The 20018-nt window shown below is 43.6% G+C and overlaps 2 protein-coding genes across 5 annotated transcripts in view; one reads left to right on the forward strand and one right to left on the reverse strand.

The window, feature by feature from the left end:
* Rint1 (RAD50 interactor 1) overlaps window positions 1–13973 on the forward strand; it is a 39648-nt gene extending 25675 nt beyond the window's left edge. For all 3 annotated transcript variants that reach the window (XM_004652883.3, XM_045136059.1, XM_045136060.1), the window contains 5 exons: window positions 2524–2723; window positions 6341–6555; window positions 9122–9302; window positions 9379–9497; window positions 13462–13973. In XM_004652883.3, coding sequence (XP_004652940.2) covers window positions 2524–2723; window positions 6341–6555; window positions 9122–9302; window positions 9379–9497; window positions 13462–13654 — 908 coding nt within the window. In that variant the 3' untranslated portion in view covers window positions 13655–13973. The remainder of the gene's footprint in view (window positions 1–2523; window positions 2724–6340; window positions 6556–9121; window positions 9303–9378; window positions 9498–13461) is intronic.
* On the reverse strand, window positions 13772–19631 carry Efcab10 (EF-hand calcium binding domain 10). Of its 2 annotated transcripts, XM_045136061.1 has the most exons (5): window positions 19510–19631; window positions 17547–17711; window positions 17355–17442; window positions 14380–14419; window positions 13772–13851 (listed from the first exon to the last, which is right to left on the reverse strand). In XM_045136061.1, exons 1-4 carry the CDS (start codon window positions 19616–19618, stop codon window positions 14392–14394), a joined length of 390 nt encoding a protein of 129 aa, XP_044991996.1. In that variant the 5' UTR covers window positions 19619–19631; the 3' UTR covers window positions 13772–13851; window positions 14380–14391. The 2 variants fall into 2 exon arrangements, with proteins under 2 accessions (XP_044991996.1, XP_004652736.1); XM_004652679.2 differs by lacking the exon at window positions 14380–14419.
* Between the last annotated feature and the right edge of the window lie 387 nt (window positions 19632–20018).

A 20018-nucleotide genomic window follows, 5' to 3' on the forward strand; every position in this document is an offset into this window, starting at 1 on the left:
TATTTTTATTTAGTTAGTTATTAGGGAAAAGGGGGAGAGAATGGGCACACCAGGGACTCTAGCCACTGCACACAAACTCTAGATGCATGCACCACCTGTGCATCTGGTTTTACTTGCATACTTGGGAATCAAACCTGGGTTTTTAGGGTTCACAGGCAAGCACCTTAACCACTAAGCCATCTCTCCAGCCCTCATCTTCATTTTTTCTTTTTTTAAATACTTTATTTATTTATTTGAGAGAAAGAGAGAGGGAGAGAATGAAAGAGAATGGGCACAGTCAGGGTCTCTGACCACTGCAGACGAACTCCAGACACGTACCTCTTTGTGCATCTGGCTTTATGTGGGTATTGGGGAATCAAACTTGAGTCATTAGGCTTTGCAGGCAAGCACCTGAACCACTGAACTACCCCTCCACCCCTATTTTTTTAAAATGTTTTTATTTATTTGCAAGCAAAGAGAAATAGAAGAGACACAGAGAATGGGCACACCAAAGCTTCTAGCTATTGTAAACAAACTCTAGATGCATGTGCCACTTTGTGTGTGGCTTTATGTGGGCACTGGGGAATCAAACCTGAGTTGTTAGGCTTTGTAGGCTGGTGCCTTAACCACTGAGCCATCTCTCCAGCCCTGTATTTTTATCATAATAAAATTGTCTAGGGCTAGAGAAATGACTTAGCAGTTAAAGATACTTGATTGTAAAACCTGATAGCCCTAGTTTGATTTCCCAGTACCTACAAAAGGCCAGATGCACAACTGTTTCTATCTCTCTGCTTTTCTCTTTCTCAAATACATAAATAAAATAAAAACCTAGCCAGGTGTGGTGGCATACTCCTTTAATCCCAGCACTCAGGAGGCAGAGGTAGGAATGAGTTTGAAGACATCCTGGGAACTACAGAGTGAGTTCCATGTCAGCCTGGACTACAGAGAGAACCTACCTTGAAAAAACCAAAAATACCAAAAAAAAAAAAAAAAAAACAATCTAGCAAAATAGTTTAACTTAAAAAAAAAACAAAAACTTCTTTTTTGGAAGGGGGTTAATGTAGGGTCTTACTCTAATCCATCTTACCCTTGAACTCATGGTGATCCTCCTATCTCATCCTCCCAAGTACAGTGATTAAAGGCATGAGCCACCATACCTGGCATTTTTCTTTTTAATTTTTGACTTTGTTTTTGAGGCAGGGTCTCACTCTAGCCCAGGCTGATCTGGAATTCACTGTGTAGTCTCAGGCTCACCTTGAACTCAGTGATTCTCCTACCTCTGCCTTCTGAGTGCTGGGATTAAAAGTGTGTGCTATTACACCCAGCAATTTTTGGCTTTAAAAAATATTATTTATTAATTTGATAGAGAAAGGGTGGGAAGAACGAGAGAGAGAATGGGTGTGCCAGGGCCTCCAGCCACTTCAGATGACCTTCAGACACATGTGCCACCTTGTGTGTCTGGCTTATGTGGGTTCTGCAGAGTCTAACCGATGTCCTTTGGCTTTGCAGGCAAACACCTTAACTGCTAAGCCATCTCTCCAGCCCCCGCCTTTTTTAAATATTTTAATATTTATTTATTTGAGAGAGAGACAGAGGTAGATAGATGAGAGGGAGGGAGAGAGAAGAGAGAATAGGCACAGCCAGAGCTTCCAACTACTGCAAACAAACTCCAGATGCGCCCCCTTGTGCACCTGGCTTATGTGGATTCCAGGGAATCTAACCTGGGACCTTTGGCTTTGCAGACGAGTGCTTTAGCTGCTAACCCATCTGTCCAGCCCCTGGCTTTTTTTGTTTTTTAATGAGGGAGAGAGAATTGGCACATCAGGGCCTCCAGCCACTGTAATCAAACTCCTGACATATGCACCACCTTGTGCGCATGTGTGACCTTGTACATATGTCACCTTGTATGTCTGGCTTACATGGGATCTGGGAGTTGAACATGGGTCCTTTGGCTTCACAGGCAAGTGCCTTAACTGCTAAGTCATCTCTCTAGCCCTTTATTATTACTTAAAAGAGGATTCTTAATTAATGTTGCCCATGTTGGCCTCAATAGAGGTGCATACCCCCATGCCCAGCTCCAACTTAAATTTTAATAGTATTTTCTTGACATATCAAGGATTGTCAGAAAGAGTAAAATAATAAGGTGATTTGAGGAATTAGAGTGGTAATGGGGATTTTTCTTATGCAAAATTACTCCAGCCAGAAAGTGGGCCAGGATTCTGGGCCACATAAGATCTTACTGCCTTCACCTAAAGCCACTTACTTATTGAAGAAACTGTTTTAGAATATAATTGTCTTATGTTTTATTAAATGAAACATGATTTATATATAGTGAAACGCATAGATGTAAATCTTTTAATATACTGCTGAGTGAGTGTTGACAAATGTATACTTGTGAAATCCTTTGGGAGTTTAGAAATAGACTCATATAGACCCACACTTAAATGGTCAATTCATTTTTCACAGTGATAATAGAGCAGTGTGAAAATGTTATATCATGGTCAGTACCAAAACCTTCCTATGTTTCATTTACTTTTTTCACAGATAGGTATAAAAGTCTTCCTACAGCTTCCCGAAAACTGCAGTTCCTGGAGTTACAGAAGGACTTAGTAGATGATTTTAGGATACGATTAACGCAGGTGATGAAAGAAGAGACGAGAGCTTCCCTTGGCTTTCGATACTGTGCAATTCTTAATGCTGTGAACTACATCTCAACAGTACTAGCAGACTGGGCTGACAATGTTGTGAGTTAATACGCTTTTTTTTTCTTTTTTCTCAGGGTGGCCTCGAACTCACAGTGATCCTCCTACCTCAGCCTCCCGAGTGCTGAGATTAAAGGCGTGCACCACCACGCCCAGCTTAATATGCTTTTATATTAAGTAATGTATTATAACTACTTTAATCTTTTGAAATGTTGGGTCTACTACAGCCATACCACCTTGATTGTACCCAGTCTTGTTCAAAATGTTGGATCCATTGTAAGCAATATGTGTGTGTGATGTTAGACAGAAGCATACTGGTGTCAAGTTTAGGATATGTGACTAAAGTACACATTTTTATCAATCAGGTCTCAGATAAATAACCCTAATATTTTAATAAATTTGATCTTAAGAGGAATGGGGTTATCTCAGTAGGAGCATACTTACGTAGCCCTGGATTTGATCCTTAGCACTAGAGAGAGAGAGGGAGTGAGAGCCATAGTAGTGGTGACTCACGCCTTTAATCCCAGCACTCGGGAGGTGGAGGTAGGAGGGCTGCCATGAGTTCAAGGCCACCTTGAGACTACAGAGTGAGTTCCAGGTCAGCCTGGGCTAGAGTGAAACCCTACCTGGGGGGGGGGGTCAGGGGAGGAGGGAACTTTAATCATCTTCCCAGTGCTTCAGCCTAAAGTTGCTCTAAGTAAAACCATTCAAGTTCTTACACTACATAACCGTGTAAATAGAAAAAAAGTCACACAGTTCACCTTCCATTTGTTTCAGAATCTGTGTTTGTAACTGTCATCAGAATATGCCAAATCTGAAATATCCAGACATTTAGAATAAGGACTTTTTGGGCCAGGCATGGTGACACATGCCTTTATTCGCAGCACTCGGGAGGCAGAGATAGGAGAATCACTGTGAATTCAAGGCTAGCCTGGAATTACAATGTGAGTTCCAGGTTAGCCTGATCTAGAGTAAAACCCTACCTTGAAAATACAAAAAACAAAAAAAAAAAAAAAAAACTTTTCTAGAAGCACAATCCAAGCTGCTCTAAATTCTGGGGCTGGGGTGGCGGTGGGGGTGAGGTATCTGTGTAACTGAATAGATTGAGATTGGCTGCTCTAAAGTTCCTTTTTGGTTTCATTCTTGAGTACTTGCAAGGACATGTGGCCATAGATAGCTCCAGGTTCACCATTGTACAAGTGACATTTTAGTTCTCTGATTCTGAGATATTTCAGGGTTACTCCAATCTTCATTGTGTGTTTGGGAAAGCTGAATATTAAAGGGACTTGCTAGACAGCAGAAAAATACAATACCACAAGTAAAAATAGCTACAGAAACGAGAATAACAAAGCTGGGTATGGTGGTGAACACTGTAAAACCAGGCAGTTAGAAAACTGAGGCAGGTGGATTGTGAGTTCAAAGCCATCCTGGGCTACATAGTGAGTTTGAGGCCAGCTTAATCTATATAGTAAGACTCTGTCTAAACACAAAAACAACAAATAGGGCTGGAGAGATGGCTTAGCGGTGAAGGCACTTGCCTGCAAAGCCAAAGGACCTTGGTTCGATTTCCCAGGACCCACATAAGCCAGCTGTACAAAGTGGCACATGCGTCTGGAGTTTGTTTGCAGTGGCTCGAGGCCCTGGCGTACCTATTCTCTCTCTCAAATAGATAAAAATAAAATATTTTTAAAAATATATAACAAAAAGGTAATTACCAGTATTGAGTGTGTATATGGAAAAATGTGACCCCTCATGTAAAGCTGGTAAGAATTTAAGTTGCTATGGCAAAAGTCCTGGCATTTCTCAAACAGTTAAATGTAGGCCTATCACAGGAACCAGCAGTTTTACTCCCAGGCATACACCAAGAGACGTGAAGGCACTCGCTCCCGTAAGAACTTGTGCATAATTGTTCACAGCAGAATCATTCATAATATAATAGGAGTAACCCAAATATCCATCAGCTGATGAAAGAATAAAATGCTGCAGGTCTCTATAATGGAATACTCTTTGGCAATGTAAAGAGATACAGTACATACTGATCCATGTTGTAATGGATAGAACTTGAAGACATATTAAGTGAAGGGAGCCATCCATGAAGTACCATATATTATATTCCATTTGTTTGAAGTGTCCAGGAATGGTAGTTTAATCCATAGAGACAGAAAGTAGATTAGTGACTGATTGTTGTGGGTTGAAGAAAGTAGGGAATGGAGCAGTTAGGACTAAGAAATAGAGATTTTGGTGGCAGAGGTTAATGAAGTTGTTCTAAAATTGTGATGGATGCACAGCTCAGCAAGTACCTAAGCTAGGGCCTGGGGACGTGGCTCAGTGGGTGAAGTGCTGTTCATGCGGTGGGAGGACGCAAGTTTGATGCCAGCATCCACATAAAATGCTGGGCTTGGCGGCGTGTCTACCATCCCAGGGCGGTAGAGGTAGACAGAGGCAGATCCCCAAGACCCCTATGCTGGCTGGCTAGATTGTCTAGCTGAATGGGTTCAGTAAGAGATCCTGTCTCCAAATAAATCAATAAGGTGTAGAGTGATAGAGGGGAACACCTGACATTGACCTGTGGTCTGAACACACACACACACACACACACACACACACACACACACACACACACACACACTCACACTCACAGTGGTCCTACTTCAGCCTCCTGAGTGCTGGGATGAAAGGCATATGTTACACCCTTTGTTCATTTTTGTTTTTTTGACACAGGGTCTCACTATGTTAGCCTTGAACTATATAGCCTAGGCTGGCTTTGAACTCATGGTAATGTTCCAACGTCAGTACTGGGATTACAGGCATGTTCCATGATGACAGGTTAAACTGTACCCTTTGTTTGCTTGTTTGTTTTGAGGTAGGGTCTTAGGTAGCAGAGTATGGCTTTTAACTCCTACCTGTGTCCATCTCCCAGATTCTAGGATTATAGGTATGTGCCACCACACTTGGCATGAACTGTATGCTTTTTTTTCTTTTTTAAAAAAAATTTTTATTAGCATTTTCCATGATTATAAAAAAAATCCTATGGTAATTCCCTCCCTCCCCCTCCCCCTCCCCACACGCTTTTTTAAAAAAAATTGTTATTTATTCGAGAGTGACAAAGAGAGAAAGAGGCAGATAGAAAGAGAGAATGAATGTGCCAGGGCTTCCAGCCACTGCAAACGAACTCCAGACGCGTGTGCCCCCTTGTGCATCTGACTAGTGTGGGTCCTGGGGAATTGAGCCTTGAACCGGGGTCCTTAGGCTTCACAGGCAAGCACTTAACTGCTAAGCCATCTTTCCAGCCCAACTGTATGCTTTAAATAAATGGATTGTATGAAATATAAGTTCTGTGTCAAGATGTCGGGCATTGTTAATAAACAGGCTAACATTTTTTTTATTATCAACTTCCATGATTGTAAACAATATCCCATGGTAATACCCTCCCTCCCCCGACTTTCCCCTTTGAAGCTCCATTCTCCATCATATCCTCTTCCCCTCTCAATCAGTCTCTCTTTTATTTTGATGTCCTGATCTTTTCCTTTTATTGTGATGGTTGTGTAGGTAGTGTTAGGCGCTATGAGGTCATGGATATCCAGGCCATTTTGTAAGGAGTCCTACTCTTCCCTTTGGCTCTTATGTTCTTTCCCAGGCTAACATATTTCTGCGTTCAGTTCTTCCTACAGCTTCAGCAGGCAGCACTGGAAGTCTTCGCCGAGAATAACACCCTCAGTAAGCTGGAGCTGGGACAACTTGCCTCCATGGAGAGTTCTGTCTTTGATGATATGATTAACCTCTTAGAGAGATTAAAGCATGATATGTTGACACGTCAAGTGGACCATGTTTTTAGAGAAGTTAAAGATGCTGCAAAATTGTATAAGAAAGAAAGGTACGTCTATGTGTAAAAAAGTTATTTTTGTTTTTAAATTTATTTGATAGCAACAGACAGAGAAAGAGGCGCAGAGAGAGAGAGAGAGAAATAGAGAGATTGGGCACACCAGGGCCTTCAGCCACTGCAAACAAACTCCAGACGCATGCACCCTTTTGTGCATCTGGCTAATGTGGGTCCTAGGGAATTGAGCCTCAAACTGGGTTCCTTAGGCTTCATAGGCAAGTGTTTAGCTGCTAAGCCATCTCTCCAACCCTAAAAAAGTTCTTAACATGAGTTTAGTCATAGAGTTAAAAGATGGTACATGGAATCAGATTTCCATAGTGTCTGTATAGAACAGAATTAGGCTTTTTGCACTCTAAATTTGATAGCTTTTAATTCTCTCCTGTTTTTGTTTGTTTGTTTGTTTTTCTCTTTTTCCCTGAGATATTGTCTCACTCTAGCCCAGGCTGACCTGAATATACTGTACTCTCAGGGTGGCCTTGAACTTTCAGTGATCTTCCTACGGAGTGCTAGGATTAAAAGCATGCACTAAGGCTAGAGAGATGGCTTAGCGGTTAATGTGTTTGCCTGCAAAGCCAAAGGACCTCAGTTCTATTCTCCAGAACCCACGTAAGCCAGATGCACAAGGGGGCACACGCATCTGGAGTTCATTTGCAGTGGCTAGAGGCCCTGGCGTGCCCATTCTCTCTTCCTCTCTCTCAAATAATAAAATATATTTAATTTTTTTTTAATTTATTTATTTGAGAGCGACAGACACAGAGAGAAAGACAGATAGAGGGAGAGAGAGAGAATGGGCGCGCCAGGGCTTCCAGCCTCTGCAAACGAACTCCAGACGCGTGCGCCCCCTTGTGCATCTGGCTAACGTGGGACCTGGGGAACCGAGCCTCGAACCGGGGTCCTTAGGCTTCACAGGCAAGTGCTTAACCACTAAGCCATCTCTCCAGCCCTAAAATATATTTTAGAAGCATGCATCAGCACACTCCCCTTTTTTTAAAAAAATATTTTTATTGGGCTGGAGAGATGGCTCAGCAGTTAAGGCACTTGCCTGCAAAACCTAAGGACCAAGGTTCAGTTTCTCAGTACCCATATAAGGCCAGTTGCATAGGGTGATAACATGCATCTGGAGTTTATATGCAGTGGCTAGAGACCCTGGTGTGTCCATTCTCTCTCTCTCTCAAATAAAAATATATATTTGAAAAAAATTGACTTATTTGTATGCAGAGAGAAAAAGTCTATGGTCATGGCAGGGCTTCTTGCCATTGCAGACGATCTCTAGATCATGCTCCACTTTGCATCTGGCTTGCAGGCTTGGCAAGCAAGTGACTTTAAGCCACTGAGCCATTTCCCTAGCCCCCTCCCTTTTTTTTTGAGGTAGGGTCTTACTCTAGCACAGGCTAACCTTGAACTCACAGTGATCTTCTTACTTCAGCCTCCTGAATACTGGGGTTATAGGCAACCACACCTATCTTGGTATATTTGATTGTGATAAAGCTTTTAATATTGGACAGTATATATATTGCTATAGCCCAGGCTGATTTAGAATTCCCTATGTAGTCTCAGGGTGGCCTTGAACTCATGATGATCCTCCTACCTTTGCCTCCCAAGTGCTGGGATTAAAGGTGTGCACCATCTCACTCTGCTGTGGCTTTTTTTTTTTTTTTTAATTTAAAATTCCCCAGGACCATTCACTTCCCCAAATTTCAAATGATGTGTTAAGGTCTGGTGAAATAGCTAAGTGGGGAAGTGCACTTACTGTACAAGCCTGAGTTTGGATCCCAGAAGCTATGTGAAAGCCAGGTACAATATCAAGCATCTCGAATCCCAGCCCACCTGTAGCCAGGTGGGAGGCAGATTCAGGAGACTTGCAGAAGCTCAGGGTCCAGCCAGCCTGTGTATGCATTGGTGAGCAGCAAGAGACCCTGCTGCAAACAGAGTGGAAGGTGAAGACCACCTGAAGTTGTTCTTTAATCTTCGTGTACACACCATGGCGGATGTGTGCCTGCACTCTCCCAATGATCATAAAAACAAAAGATGTGGTCAGGGGTGGCTGCACACGCCTTTGATCCTAGCAGAGTAAGGAGGGTGAGGTAGGAAGATCCAGGTCAGCCAGGGCTAGATTGAGACCCTGCCTTGAAAACAAACTTTAAAAATAAAAAAAGTGGGGCTGGAGACATGGCTCAGTGGTTAAGGCACTTGCCTGTGTAAACCTAACCACCCGAGTTCGATTCCCCAGTTCCCCTGTAAAGCCAGATACACAAAGTGGCACATGCATCTAGAGTTTATGTGCAGTGGCTAGAGGCCCAGGCTTGCCCATTCTCTGTCTGTCTCTCCCTCTCTCTCTCTTTGCTTGCAAATAAATAAAAATTAAAAAGTAATGAAAAGCCAGGTGTTGTGGTACACGCCTTTAATCTCAGCATTCAGGAGGCAGAGTCACTATGAATTTGAGGCCACCCTGAAACTACATAGTAAATTCCAGGTCAGCCTGGGCTAGAGCGAAACCCTGCCTTGGAAGGAAAAAAAAAACGATGACATTTTTTCTGGTAAAGTTTTTTTTCCTCCCCAGATGGTTGTCCTTGCCATCCCAGTCCGAGCAGGCCGCGCCATCCCTGTCCAGCTCGGCCTGCCCGCTGCTGCTCACGTTGCGAGACCGTTTGCTTCAGCTGGAGCAGCAGCTTTGTTTCTCCTTATTTAAAAACTTCTGGCAAATGCTTGTAGAGAAGCTGGATGTATACATCTATCAAGAAGTAAGTAAGCAAGTATAGACTGTTTGGGGGCTATGAGGATAAAGGTAGCTAGTGAATGCATTGTTCTTTATTTCAGGTAATTCTTGCCAATCACTTCAACGAAGGAGGAGCAGCCCAGTTGCAGTTTGATATGACTCGGAATCTCTTCCCTTTGTTTTCTCACTATTGCAAGAGACCAGAAAATTACTTTAAACAGTAAGCTTGATATTTAACACTTATATCTAATTCTCAGAGGAGGTTGACTTGTTTTTAATAGTTCTAGAGTTCCATTGATATGGATGGAATGAGATCATTTGAAATTTTAGGACATTGTATAGCTGTTACGTGTTCAAAGCTCAGTAGGCAAACCTAATTAATATATGTTACCCATGTCCTCAGAAATCTGACCAGAAGTTTCCTGGCATTTGCTTATTATTGGAAGGGTAAGCAGAAAGTGAGCATGTGCAGTTCTGATATATTCAGTATATATAAGAATTTATAACTGCCAGGTGTGGTGCACACCCTTTATCCCAGAACTTGGGAGGCAGAGCCAGGAGGATTGCTGTGAGTGTGAGGGCAGCCTCCAAGTACAGAGTGAATTCCAGGTTAGCCTGGACTACAGTGGAATTCCATCTTAGGGGTGTGTGGGGGGGATTAAAATAGAGATATTTCTAGTGCCTAATAATAGCCCAGGCCAGAATAAAATTTGTTTTCTTATTTGATTAAAAAAATTGTGTTGACAACTTACATAATTGTAGACAATAATCCATGGTGATTCCCTCCCACTTTCCCCTTTGCAACTCCACTCTCCATCATACCCTTCCCCCTCTTAATCAGTCTCTCTTTTATTTTGATGTTGTCATTTTTGTAGTAGACTGGGTGAAGAAAATTACTGGCGAATTCTAAAATTCACCTGAGCAACATAGACATTCAATCAAAACCAGCAGAATATTCTTACAAGCGTGGGGGTTGAACTAAACCGATCACTGAGTAAAGCCAAAGTCCCTGACGGTGTGCGTTGCCCCACACCCCTAATCCTGGCAACCGAGAGACTGAGCTTTCTAGTCTGAAAGGGGTTCCAAGTCAGCCTGGGGCCAATCAGGCCCTGCCCCCAATAGTGACAGAAGAAAAAAACAAAGGCCCTGAAAATCAGGGAACGCCAAAGGCAACAATGATCAACACCAAAATACAGTTTATTGAAGAAGGGTAAAGCCAGCCAAGAAGATCTCATTCAAGTGTCATGCAGAACCTTTGCTGACATGGAAAGAGGGATTAGCACTTGCAGTGCAGGCCTCTGGATCTGGTGTTGTAGAATTAGGCCCTGTTCCCTTTTGGAGTCACTTCCAATCTCACCATTGCTGAGTGCCCACCTCGACCCCTCTGGGTGCGGGGGATGAGTTCGGAAGTCCACAGCCCTGATGGTTGGGGGCTGGGAGACTTTGCACGGTGCCTGGCGTCGTACTGGAGCTGCTCAGCTGGTTCCATTTCTATTCTTCTATAGCAGCTGCTCAGATGGTCTCTGGTGTCTTCCCTTTTGGGTTTCTTGCCTTTGCGAGGAGGCTGATGTGAGTGGAAAGTCCCCTCACCTTGTTTCTGCTCCTGCAGCTCTGCGCCACTGGCTGGGCTCGCAAAACTGGGGCTGCTAATGCCTACGCGGTATTCTGGCCATTTTTCTCCTTTCTGGAAGATCTTGGTCTCTCCTGCTTCTCTGCTGTGGTTAATAATAACTTATACACCTTCACTTTTCAATAGGAGAGTGTATTTTGCCGTGTTTCTGTTTCTTTCCCTTCCTAGGTTGCTTTGATATGGCTAGCATGCCACCATCTTACCCAGCTGATTTTTCTTAAAGAATATTTTATTTTATGTATTTGAGAGAGAAAGAGGCAGAGAAAGAGAGAGAGAGAGAATGGATGCACCAGGACTTCCAACCACTGCAAACGAACTCAGGACCCATGCATCTGGCTTATGTGGGTACTGGGGAATCGAACTGAGGTCTTTGGCTTTCTACGCATCTTTCCATCCCCTCTCCCCCCACCCTTTTTTTTTGTGACAGGGTTTTTACGTAGCCCAGACTGGCTTTAAGCTTCTTTTTTTCTTTTTCTTTTTTTAAATTTACTATTCTTTTATTGACAACTTCCATAATTGCCCACAATAACTCATTTTAATTCCCTCCCTCCCCCCACTTAATTCCTTCCCTCCCCCCACTTTCCCCTTTGCAACTCCACTCTCCATCATACCTCTTCTCCTCTCAATTAGTCTCTTTTATTTTGATGTCGTGATCTTTTCCTCCTGTTATGATCATCTTGTGTAGATAGTGTCAGACACTGTGAGGTCATGAATATCCTGGCCATTTTGTGTCTGGAAGAGCACATTGTAAGGAATCCTACCATTCATTTGGCTCTTACATTCTTTCCACCACCTCTTCCACAATGGACCCTGAACCTTGGAAGGTGGGATAACAGCTATTTCAATGCTGAGCACTCCTCTGTCACTTCTCAGCACTGTGGTGCCCTCTGAGTCATCCCAAGGTCACTGCCATCCAAAAAGAGAAGCTTCTCTAACCAAAAGTGAGAGTAACATTAATATATGTATATGAACATTAAGAGAAGTGCTTACCAGGTAGTTTGGTGGGCATAATATATATTTTGCCAGGCAGCAGCAGATATTACACCCCTAGGGCTCATGACTACCCCTGTTATATATAGTTTTCAGTATCAGGGATGTATTCCCTCCCATGGAGCGGGCCTCCAGTCCAGTTAGAGGGCAGTTGGTTTCCACCATGACAGATGTGCCACTCTTGCACCCATTGGCTCATTTGGCCTGGCTGGCTGGCCAAAGATAAGGCTTGCAGTTGGAGATGAACTTCTGATCCTTCTGTTTGTATCTCCCGAGTGCTGGGATTACAGGTGTGCACCACATTCCCAGCGTATGTGGTGCTGGGAATGGAACTCTGGGTTTCTTGCATGCTGGGAAAATATTGTGGCTATACTGCGTCCCACACTTGATATTAAGTTTGGTTCTATGTGTGGTTATAAATGCATGTGAAAATAACCGCTAGGAATATATTCAGAATTTGTAGATTTAAAATTTGCATTATTGGGCTGGAGAGATGGCTTAGCGGTTAAGCGCTTGCCTGTCAAGCCTAAGGACCCCGGTTCGAGGCTCGATTCCCCAGGACCCACGTTAGCCAGATGCACAAGGGGGCGCACGTGTCTGGAGGTCCTTTGCAGTGGCTAGAGGCCCTGGTGTGCCCATTCTCTATCTACCTATCTGCCTCTTTCTCTCTGTGTCTGCCACTCTCAAATAAATAAATTTAAAAAAAAAATAAATAAATAAATAAAAACTTGCATTATGGGCTGGAGAGATGGCTTAGCAGTTAAGCGCTTGCCTGTGAAGCCTAAGGACTCAGGTTCGAGGCTCGATTCTCCAGGACCCACGTTAGCCAGATGTACAAGGGGGCGCACGCGTCTAGTTCGTTTGCAGTGGCTGGAAGCCCTGGTGCTCCCATTCTCTCTCTCTCTTTGTATCTGCCTCTTTCTGTCTCTGTCACTTTCAAATAAATAAAAATGAACAAAAAAAATTTTTTTTAAACCTTGTATTGGGCTGGAGAGATGGCTTAGTGGTTAAGCACTTGCCTGTGAAGCCTAAGGACCCCGGTTCGAGGCTCGGTTCCCCAGGTCCCACGTTAGCCAGATGCACAAGGGGGCGCACGTATCTGGAGTTCGTTTGCAGTGGCTGGAGGCCCTGGCACACCCATTCTCTCTCTCTCCCTCTATCTGTCTTTCTCCCTATGTCTGTCGCTCTCAAATAAATAAATAAAAAATGAACAACAAAAAAAAAAACTTTGTATTATGTCAGGTGTGGTGGTACACACCTTAAATCTCAGCACTTGGGAAGCAAAGGTAAGAAGATGGCTATGAATTTGAGGCCAGCCTGAGACTACAGAGAGAATTCCAAGTCAGCCTGAGCAAGTGTGAGACCCTAACTTGAAAAAAAAAAAAAAATTTACATTATGTATAGGATTTGTGGAATATTGAAACATTCCTTTTTTCTTAGATAGTCCCATCATATTTAAAGAGCCACATAATAACTTCATAAATAGTTTTCAGAGCAGACATGTAGCTGTTATAATGTGAGGGTACAGGTAGTGGCGCTCTCATTTTCCTCTCTTTCCTGACAGTGTAAAAGAAGCCTGCATTGTTTTGAACCTGAGCATCGGTTCTGCGTTACTCCTAAAGGATGTGCTGCAGTCAGCTTCTGGACACCCTCCTGCCACAGCAGCCTTAAATGAACTTGGCATTTACAAACTGGCTCAACAAGATGTTGATATTCTGCTTAATTTGAGGACAAACTGGCCCAACACTGGAAAATAATGTGCTTTGCAGAAAAAGTTGTATTTAAAAAAAAAAAACAAACAACAAAACAAAGAAAGTTTCAAGTTGTTTTCAAGTTGTTTGATAAAGTTTTGAATTAATGAAACTGGACAAATGAAAATGTTGCAGAATCATTTATTATCTTGAGTTTGTGGTCTTACTAAAATGATGACCATATATCCTGGTTCCTTTTGTTCCTAAGAAAACAAAAAGAAAACTCAGAAGAAACTATGAAAAGTCAGTATAATTCCGTTTAAATACAAATACTGAATATGTCTGAGGAAGATATAGAAGTAAAGACAATAAATTATATAACCAACTTTTCAATTTGTTGTGTTAAAAAGGGGTAACTGTTGTGGGTTATCAAGTACAGCCAATAAATTTTTTAAAAAATAAGCCAGGCATGCTGGGTGTGGTGTTACATGCCTTTAATCCCAGCACTTGGGGGGCAGAGGTAGGAGGATCACTATGAGTTCAAGGCCACCCTGAGACTTCAGAGTGAATTCTAGGTCAGCCTGGGCTAGAGTGAGACTACCTTGAAACCCTACTCCCCAAAATTAGAAGAAAAAAAAAAAAGCTAGGTTTGGTGGTGCACACCTTTAATCCCAGCACTTAAGAGGCTGAGGTAAAAGGATTACTGTGAGTTCCTTTGGTCTGGTGGCACCTACCAGCATATTGAAGGCAGAACAAGGATCATGAGTGCAAAGATAACTTGGGCTACATACCACGACCTTGTTTTATCTGTCTCCTTCCCACAAATAATGTCTGTATGAAGAGAGACAGAAACAAGACAGAATTTATCTCACTATTTTTTTTTTAATTTTTGTTTATTTTAATTTATTTATTCGAAAATAACAGAGAGAAAGAGGCAGAGAGAGAGAGAGAGAGAATGGGCGTGCCAGGGCTTCCAGCCATTGCAAACAAACTCCAGACACATGCACCCCCTTGTGCATCTGGCTAATGTGGGTCCTAGGGAATCGAGCCTCGAACCGGGGTCCTTAGGCTTCACAGGCAAATGCTTAACCGCTAAGCCATCTCTCCAGCCGTCACTATTTCTTGATAATTACTTTTTGCAAAGTAAATGTTTATCAATAATACAGAACACAGGCTAGAGAGATAGCTTAGTGGTTAAGGCACTTGCCTACAAAGCCTGAGAATCCATGTTCAATTCCCTAGTACACACATAAGCCAGATGCACAGGTGACATTTGTCTAGAGTTTCTTTGCAGTGACTAGAGGCCCTGACACACCCATTCTTTCTCTCTCCCTCTCTGTTGTAAAAAAAAAAAAATTATATACACACACACACACATACATACATACACACACACACACACACATATGTCAGCCTGACAGTTTTAGACTTAAAATATTACAGCACTTGCTGGGTGTGGTGGTGCACACCTTTAATCCCAGCACTCAGGAGGCAGAGGTAGGAGGAACACCAAGAGTTCGAGGCCACCCTGAAACTACATAGTGAATTCCAGGTCAGTGAGACCCTTGGGGAAAAAAAAGGAGGGCTGGAGAGATGGCTTAGCAGTTAAAACATTTGCCTGCAAAGCCCAAGGCAGATGCACAAGGTGGTACGTGCATCTGGAGTTCATGTGCAGTGGCTGGAGGTCCTGGTGCGCCCATTCTCTCCCTCCCTTTCTCCCTCTCCCCCCCACCCCATCTCGGTGTGTGTGTCTGCCTCTTTCCCTCTCACTCTCTCAAATAAAGAAATAATATTAATAAAGGTAGTCAGGTTAGACCTGGTGATGCAGGCCTGTAACCCCAGTTTCTGGAAACTGAGGCAGTAGTATTGAAAGTTCAAGACCCTACCTTGAAAAAAAAAAAGAATCCTCGGAGTCAAGCTTTTAAACAAATTGGCTGCAGGCTGTCTGTAACTATCAGGCTTTATTCCAGATTTTTTTTCTCTGAGCATTTATTTAGTACTGCAAGTGCTGTGATTTTTTTTTTTTTTTTTTTGAGGTAGGGTCTTGCTCTTGCCCGTGCTGACCTAGAATTCACTATGTAGTCTCAGGGTGGCCTTGAACTCATGGCGATCCTCCTACCTCTGCCTCCTGAGTGCTGGGATTAAAGGTATGCACCACCATGCCCAGCTCTCTGAGGATTTATTAATAAATCATTGTTTAGGGCTGGGAATGTAACTCCCTGCCCACAGGGAAAGATTTATGCCAATGCCCTGGCATATAAAATGTATCTAATCCAGAGAGAAAGGTTGCTCCTGTGTGCTGTGTGCAAAAATAAAAACAATGTAAAAAGCAATCCTAGCTCAATCACCATCTCCTAATGAGATTGTTTTGAGATAAGATCTCTGTGCGTGCGTGCGTGCATGTGTGTGTGTAGAGAGAGAGAGAGAGAGTGAGCTCAGACTAAACTCTCAGCAATCTACCTGCCTCAACCTTCACAGAGCTGGTATCATAGGTATGTGCCACCACACTAGGCTTATGGAAATATAGTAAGTTAATAAACTGGATGTGGGACACCAATTATCAACATGCATTCTTTTTTAAAGTGTAGTGATTTGCAAGCAGAGCTAGAGAAAAGAGAGAGAATGGGATCGCTAGAGCCCTCAGCCACTGCAGATGAGCTCCAGGTGCTTGTCAGTGCTGGGATGACAGAAGCTGGCCATGGATTCTGAAGTCTGGGGGTGGAATGGGTACCAGCCCCTGAAACTGTATTTTATACAGAGATTCCCAGCTACTCTGCTCAGAGTTCAGAGCTTATCTGGTACTTGTAGCAGACTGAGCTTCACTCTTTCCTTTGAGAACTGCTGAGAGTGCACACTGATGGAAGCTCTCCGGAACATTATAAGTTGAACATTCCCCATACGCCACCCCAGGGTGAATCTTCCCTGGCCTCACTTTCCAGTTGCTGAGAGGTCAGGTATCCCAGAAAGTGGTGGTAGTGTGCTGGGTGTGGTGGCACACGCCTTTAATCCCAGCACCCTGGAGGCAGTGATCGCCATGAGTTCGAGGCCACCCTGAGACTACGGAGTGAATTCCAGGTCAGCTTGGGCCAGAGTGAAACCCTACCTCGAAAAACAAAAACAAAACTGGTGGCAATCTGTTTGCCATGGTAATAACATTTCAAAATAAAGTAATGTTATTAAGATATTCATCATTCAAAAAGTTTACACTTGGTTTGGAGAGATGGCTCAGCAGTTAAGGCACTCGGATGCAATGCCTGGTGATCGGGGTTCAAGTCTCCAGTACCCATGTAAAGCCAGATGCACAAACTGGTGCATGCATCTGGAGTTCAGTGGCTAGAGACCCTGGCATACCCATATTCATTCTCATTCTCCTTGCAAATAAATAAATCTTTTTTTTTTTTGAAGCTTACACTTGGTGTGGTGGCAAACACTTTTAAAAAATGCTTGTTTGAGAGAGCGAGGGAGAGAGAGTGACTGCACCAGGTTATCTAGCCACTGCAAAGAAACTCCAGACGCATACCACTTTCTTGGCTTAAGTGGATCCTGGGGAATTGAACCTGGGTCCTTAGGCTTCACAGGCAAGCGCCTTAACCACTAAGCCATCTCTGTAGCCCCTGGCACACAGTTTTAATTTCAGCACATGGAAGGTAGAGGTAGGAGGATTGCAGTAAGACAGTCCACCCTAGAACTACAGAATGAGTTCCAGGTCAGCCTGGGCTAGAGTGAGACCCTACCTCAACAAAACAAAACAAAAAGCAAAGCTTACACTTCATTCCTGAATTTATCCAAAGTTATTACGTGTCCATCGTCAATTAACTCTTCATCTGCAGTCCACAGACCCAGGTTTTTCAGGGCTGTCAAAGTGAGGATGAGAAGAAATGAAAACTTACAAAGAATTCAGCTAGAGGAAGTTATGGAATGATCATAGCTTACTACTTCAATTGTAGAAGAGACTGACCTTCTTTATACTGCACAAAGGAAATGGTGCCTTTCCCTGAGGCATCCATCATCTCAAACATTGCCACAATATTAGAACTGTCCATAAAGAAGGGAAAAGTGACACCTGTTACTTTAGCAATTCTCAGACGTTCCAACAGAGAGATTAAATAGTCTCTTGGGTTTTCTGAAAAACAATTGTTCAGATTTATTTTGCTATGAAATTAAAATTTGCCATAGAAGTGGTTATTTAACAATTTAAATGTCTGTCTATACTCAAGGTACTGTATTAGGCACTAGGGGTACAGGCCTTGCTTTCATGCAATTTACAGTCCTTTAGAACAATTAGTTGATTCCATACACAGTGCAATACCTTAGGTGACTGAATATAAAAAAGTGGACTGGGGGCTGGAGAGATGGCTTAGTGGTTAATCACTTGCCTGTGAAGCCTAAGGACCCCGGTTCAAGGCTCAATTCCTCAGGACCCACGTTAGCCAGATGCACAAGGGGGTGCATGCATCTGGAGTTCATTTGCAGCGGCTAGAGGCCCTGGTGCACCCATTCTCTCTATCTGCCTCTTTGTCACTCTCAAATAAATAAAAATAAACAAAAAAAAATTTTTTAAAGTGGACTGGGCCACTTTTAATTTATGTATGTGGTGTGTGTGTGTGTGCATGTGTGTGTGTGTGCGCACGCCCACGTGTATGGGTACACGTGAGCTACAGAGCACTTGTGGAGGTCAGAGAACAACATGGAGGTCCATTTATTTGAGACAGGGTTTCTTTTTCATTTTGGTCTCACTTTGGCCCAGGCTGACCTGGAATTTGTTATGTAGTCACAGGCCATTCTCTAATTCATGGCGATCCTAAAAAAGATACAGGAAATAACATGGTACAGGAAAAAACTGGGCCAGCTAACAGAGTGGATAAACACCAAAGATAGCTGGGCTTGGTGGCACATGCCTTTAAAATCCCAGCACTTGGGAGGGAGAGGTAGGAGGATTGCCTTGAGTTGGAAGCCACCCTGAGACTATATAGTGAAGTCCAGGTCAGCCTGGGCTAGAGGAAGACGGTACTTCGAAAAACCTAAAAAGCTATGTCTGTCTGTCTGTGTGTGTATGTAGTATAGATAATAAAAACAGATCCATATAAATGCAGCCTCCTAGTTAGGAAACATAAATGTTCATTTCTTATTTTACTCATTTATTTTATCTATTTGATAGAGAAAGAGGTAGGTAGAGAATGGGCATGCCAGGGCCTTTTAACCCCTGCAAAGGAACTCCAGAAGCATGTGCTACCTCATGCATCTGGATTACCTGGGTCCTGGGAAATCGAACGTAGGTCCTTTGGCTTTGCAGACAAGTGCCTTAACTGCTAAGCCATCTCTCCAGCCCATAAACTTTCATTTCTAACATAAAAGGGGTGCTTTGAATACTTTCTTATTGAATCAATTTACATAATGGTAAATCAGATGAATACTTTCCAGAAATGATTCAGACAGAAGTCACAAGGAAACCAGGAGCAGCTTAGAGGGCAAATTGTTCCCCCTCTCTCCCACAAGGTCCTACGCTTACAATTTCCTCTTCTTAAATTTCAGTTTTGAATTTACTGTTGGGGAAATTTAAGAGGGGGACTGGAGAGATGACTTAGCAATTAAGGCGCTTGTCTGCAAAGAACCCAGGTTCGATTCCCCAGGGCCCACATAAGCCAGATGCCCAAGTTGGCGCATGCGTCTGGAGTTTACTTCCAGTAGCAGAAGGCTCTGGCGTGCCCAGTCTCTCTCTTTCACATGAATATTTTTTTAAAGAACAATATAAGAGAAATGCGTAAGGAACCCGTAACCAGCGAGGAGGCTTTGGGCAGCAGCAGCAAGCTGTGGTAGGAAGAGGATGGGTGAGTGGGGAGGAAGGCTCTGGGGAGGGAAGGCCCGGCTGGAAGACCCCCGTGGTGTGGGAGGGCAAGGAGAACGGAAGGCAAGACCCTTACTTGGCCGGGTGAAAAGGACGAAGCTGGTGAGATGGCTCAGCAGCTCCAAGAGCCGATGTTTTTCTAAGTACTCCTTGGCTTGAAGCTCCCTGTCTGTTGGCGCCTCCATCTTTGGTTCTGGGCTGGGCCGTTGCTGAGCAACCGGGCAGCGTCCCTGGCAACTGGGCTCCACCTCCGCCCACGGGCGCGGTCACGTGATGCGCCCTCACACACCCCCCCCATCCCCCTCCCCTGTGGGCGGGGAGCCTGACTCGGGCCCTGTGCATCCCTGTGCACCATGAGGCTTTAAGTTCTAGTCCCACCGTATGGGTGGAACAGAACTCTTGTAACCTGGAGGGAGTGGGTGGAGGTCATTTCCCGGGTGAGCCTTTTGCAGACGTGGCCCCGGCTCACTAGCTGGTGGGAGGGACCTGCATCCTGAGCCTCAAAGTCGGCTACTTAACTAGACCCGGGGTTGTTAGACTTTTTCCACTCAATGACCCTTGTCAGTTTTACCTGGCTTTATAGCT

This window comes from Jaculus jaculus, chromosome 16 (assembly GCF_020740685.1).
Source record: "Jaculus jaculus isolate mJacJac1 chromosome 16, mJacJac1.mat.Y.cur, whole genome shotgun sequence".
NCBI classification, from domain to species: Eukaryota; Metazoa; Chordata; class Mammalia; order Rodentia; family Dipodidae; genus Jaculus; species Jaculus jaculus.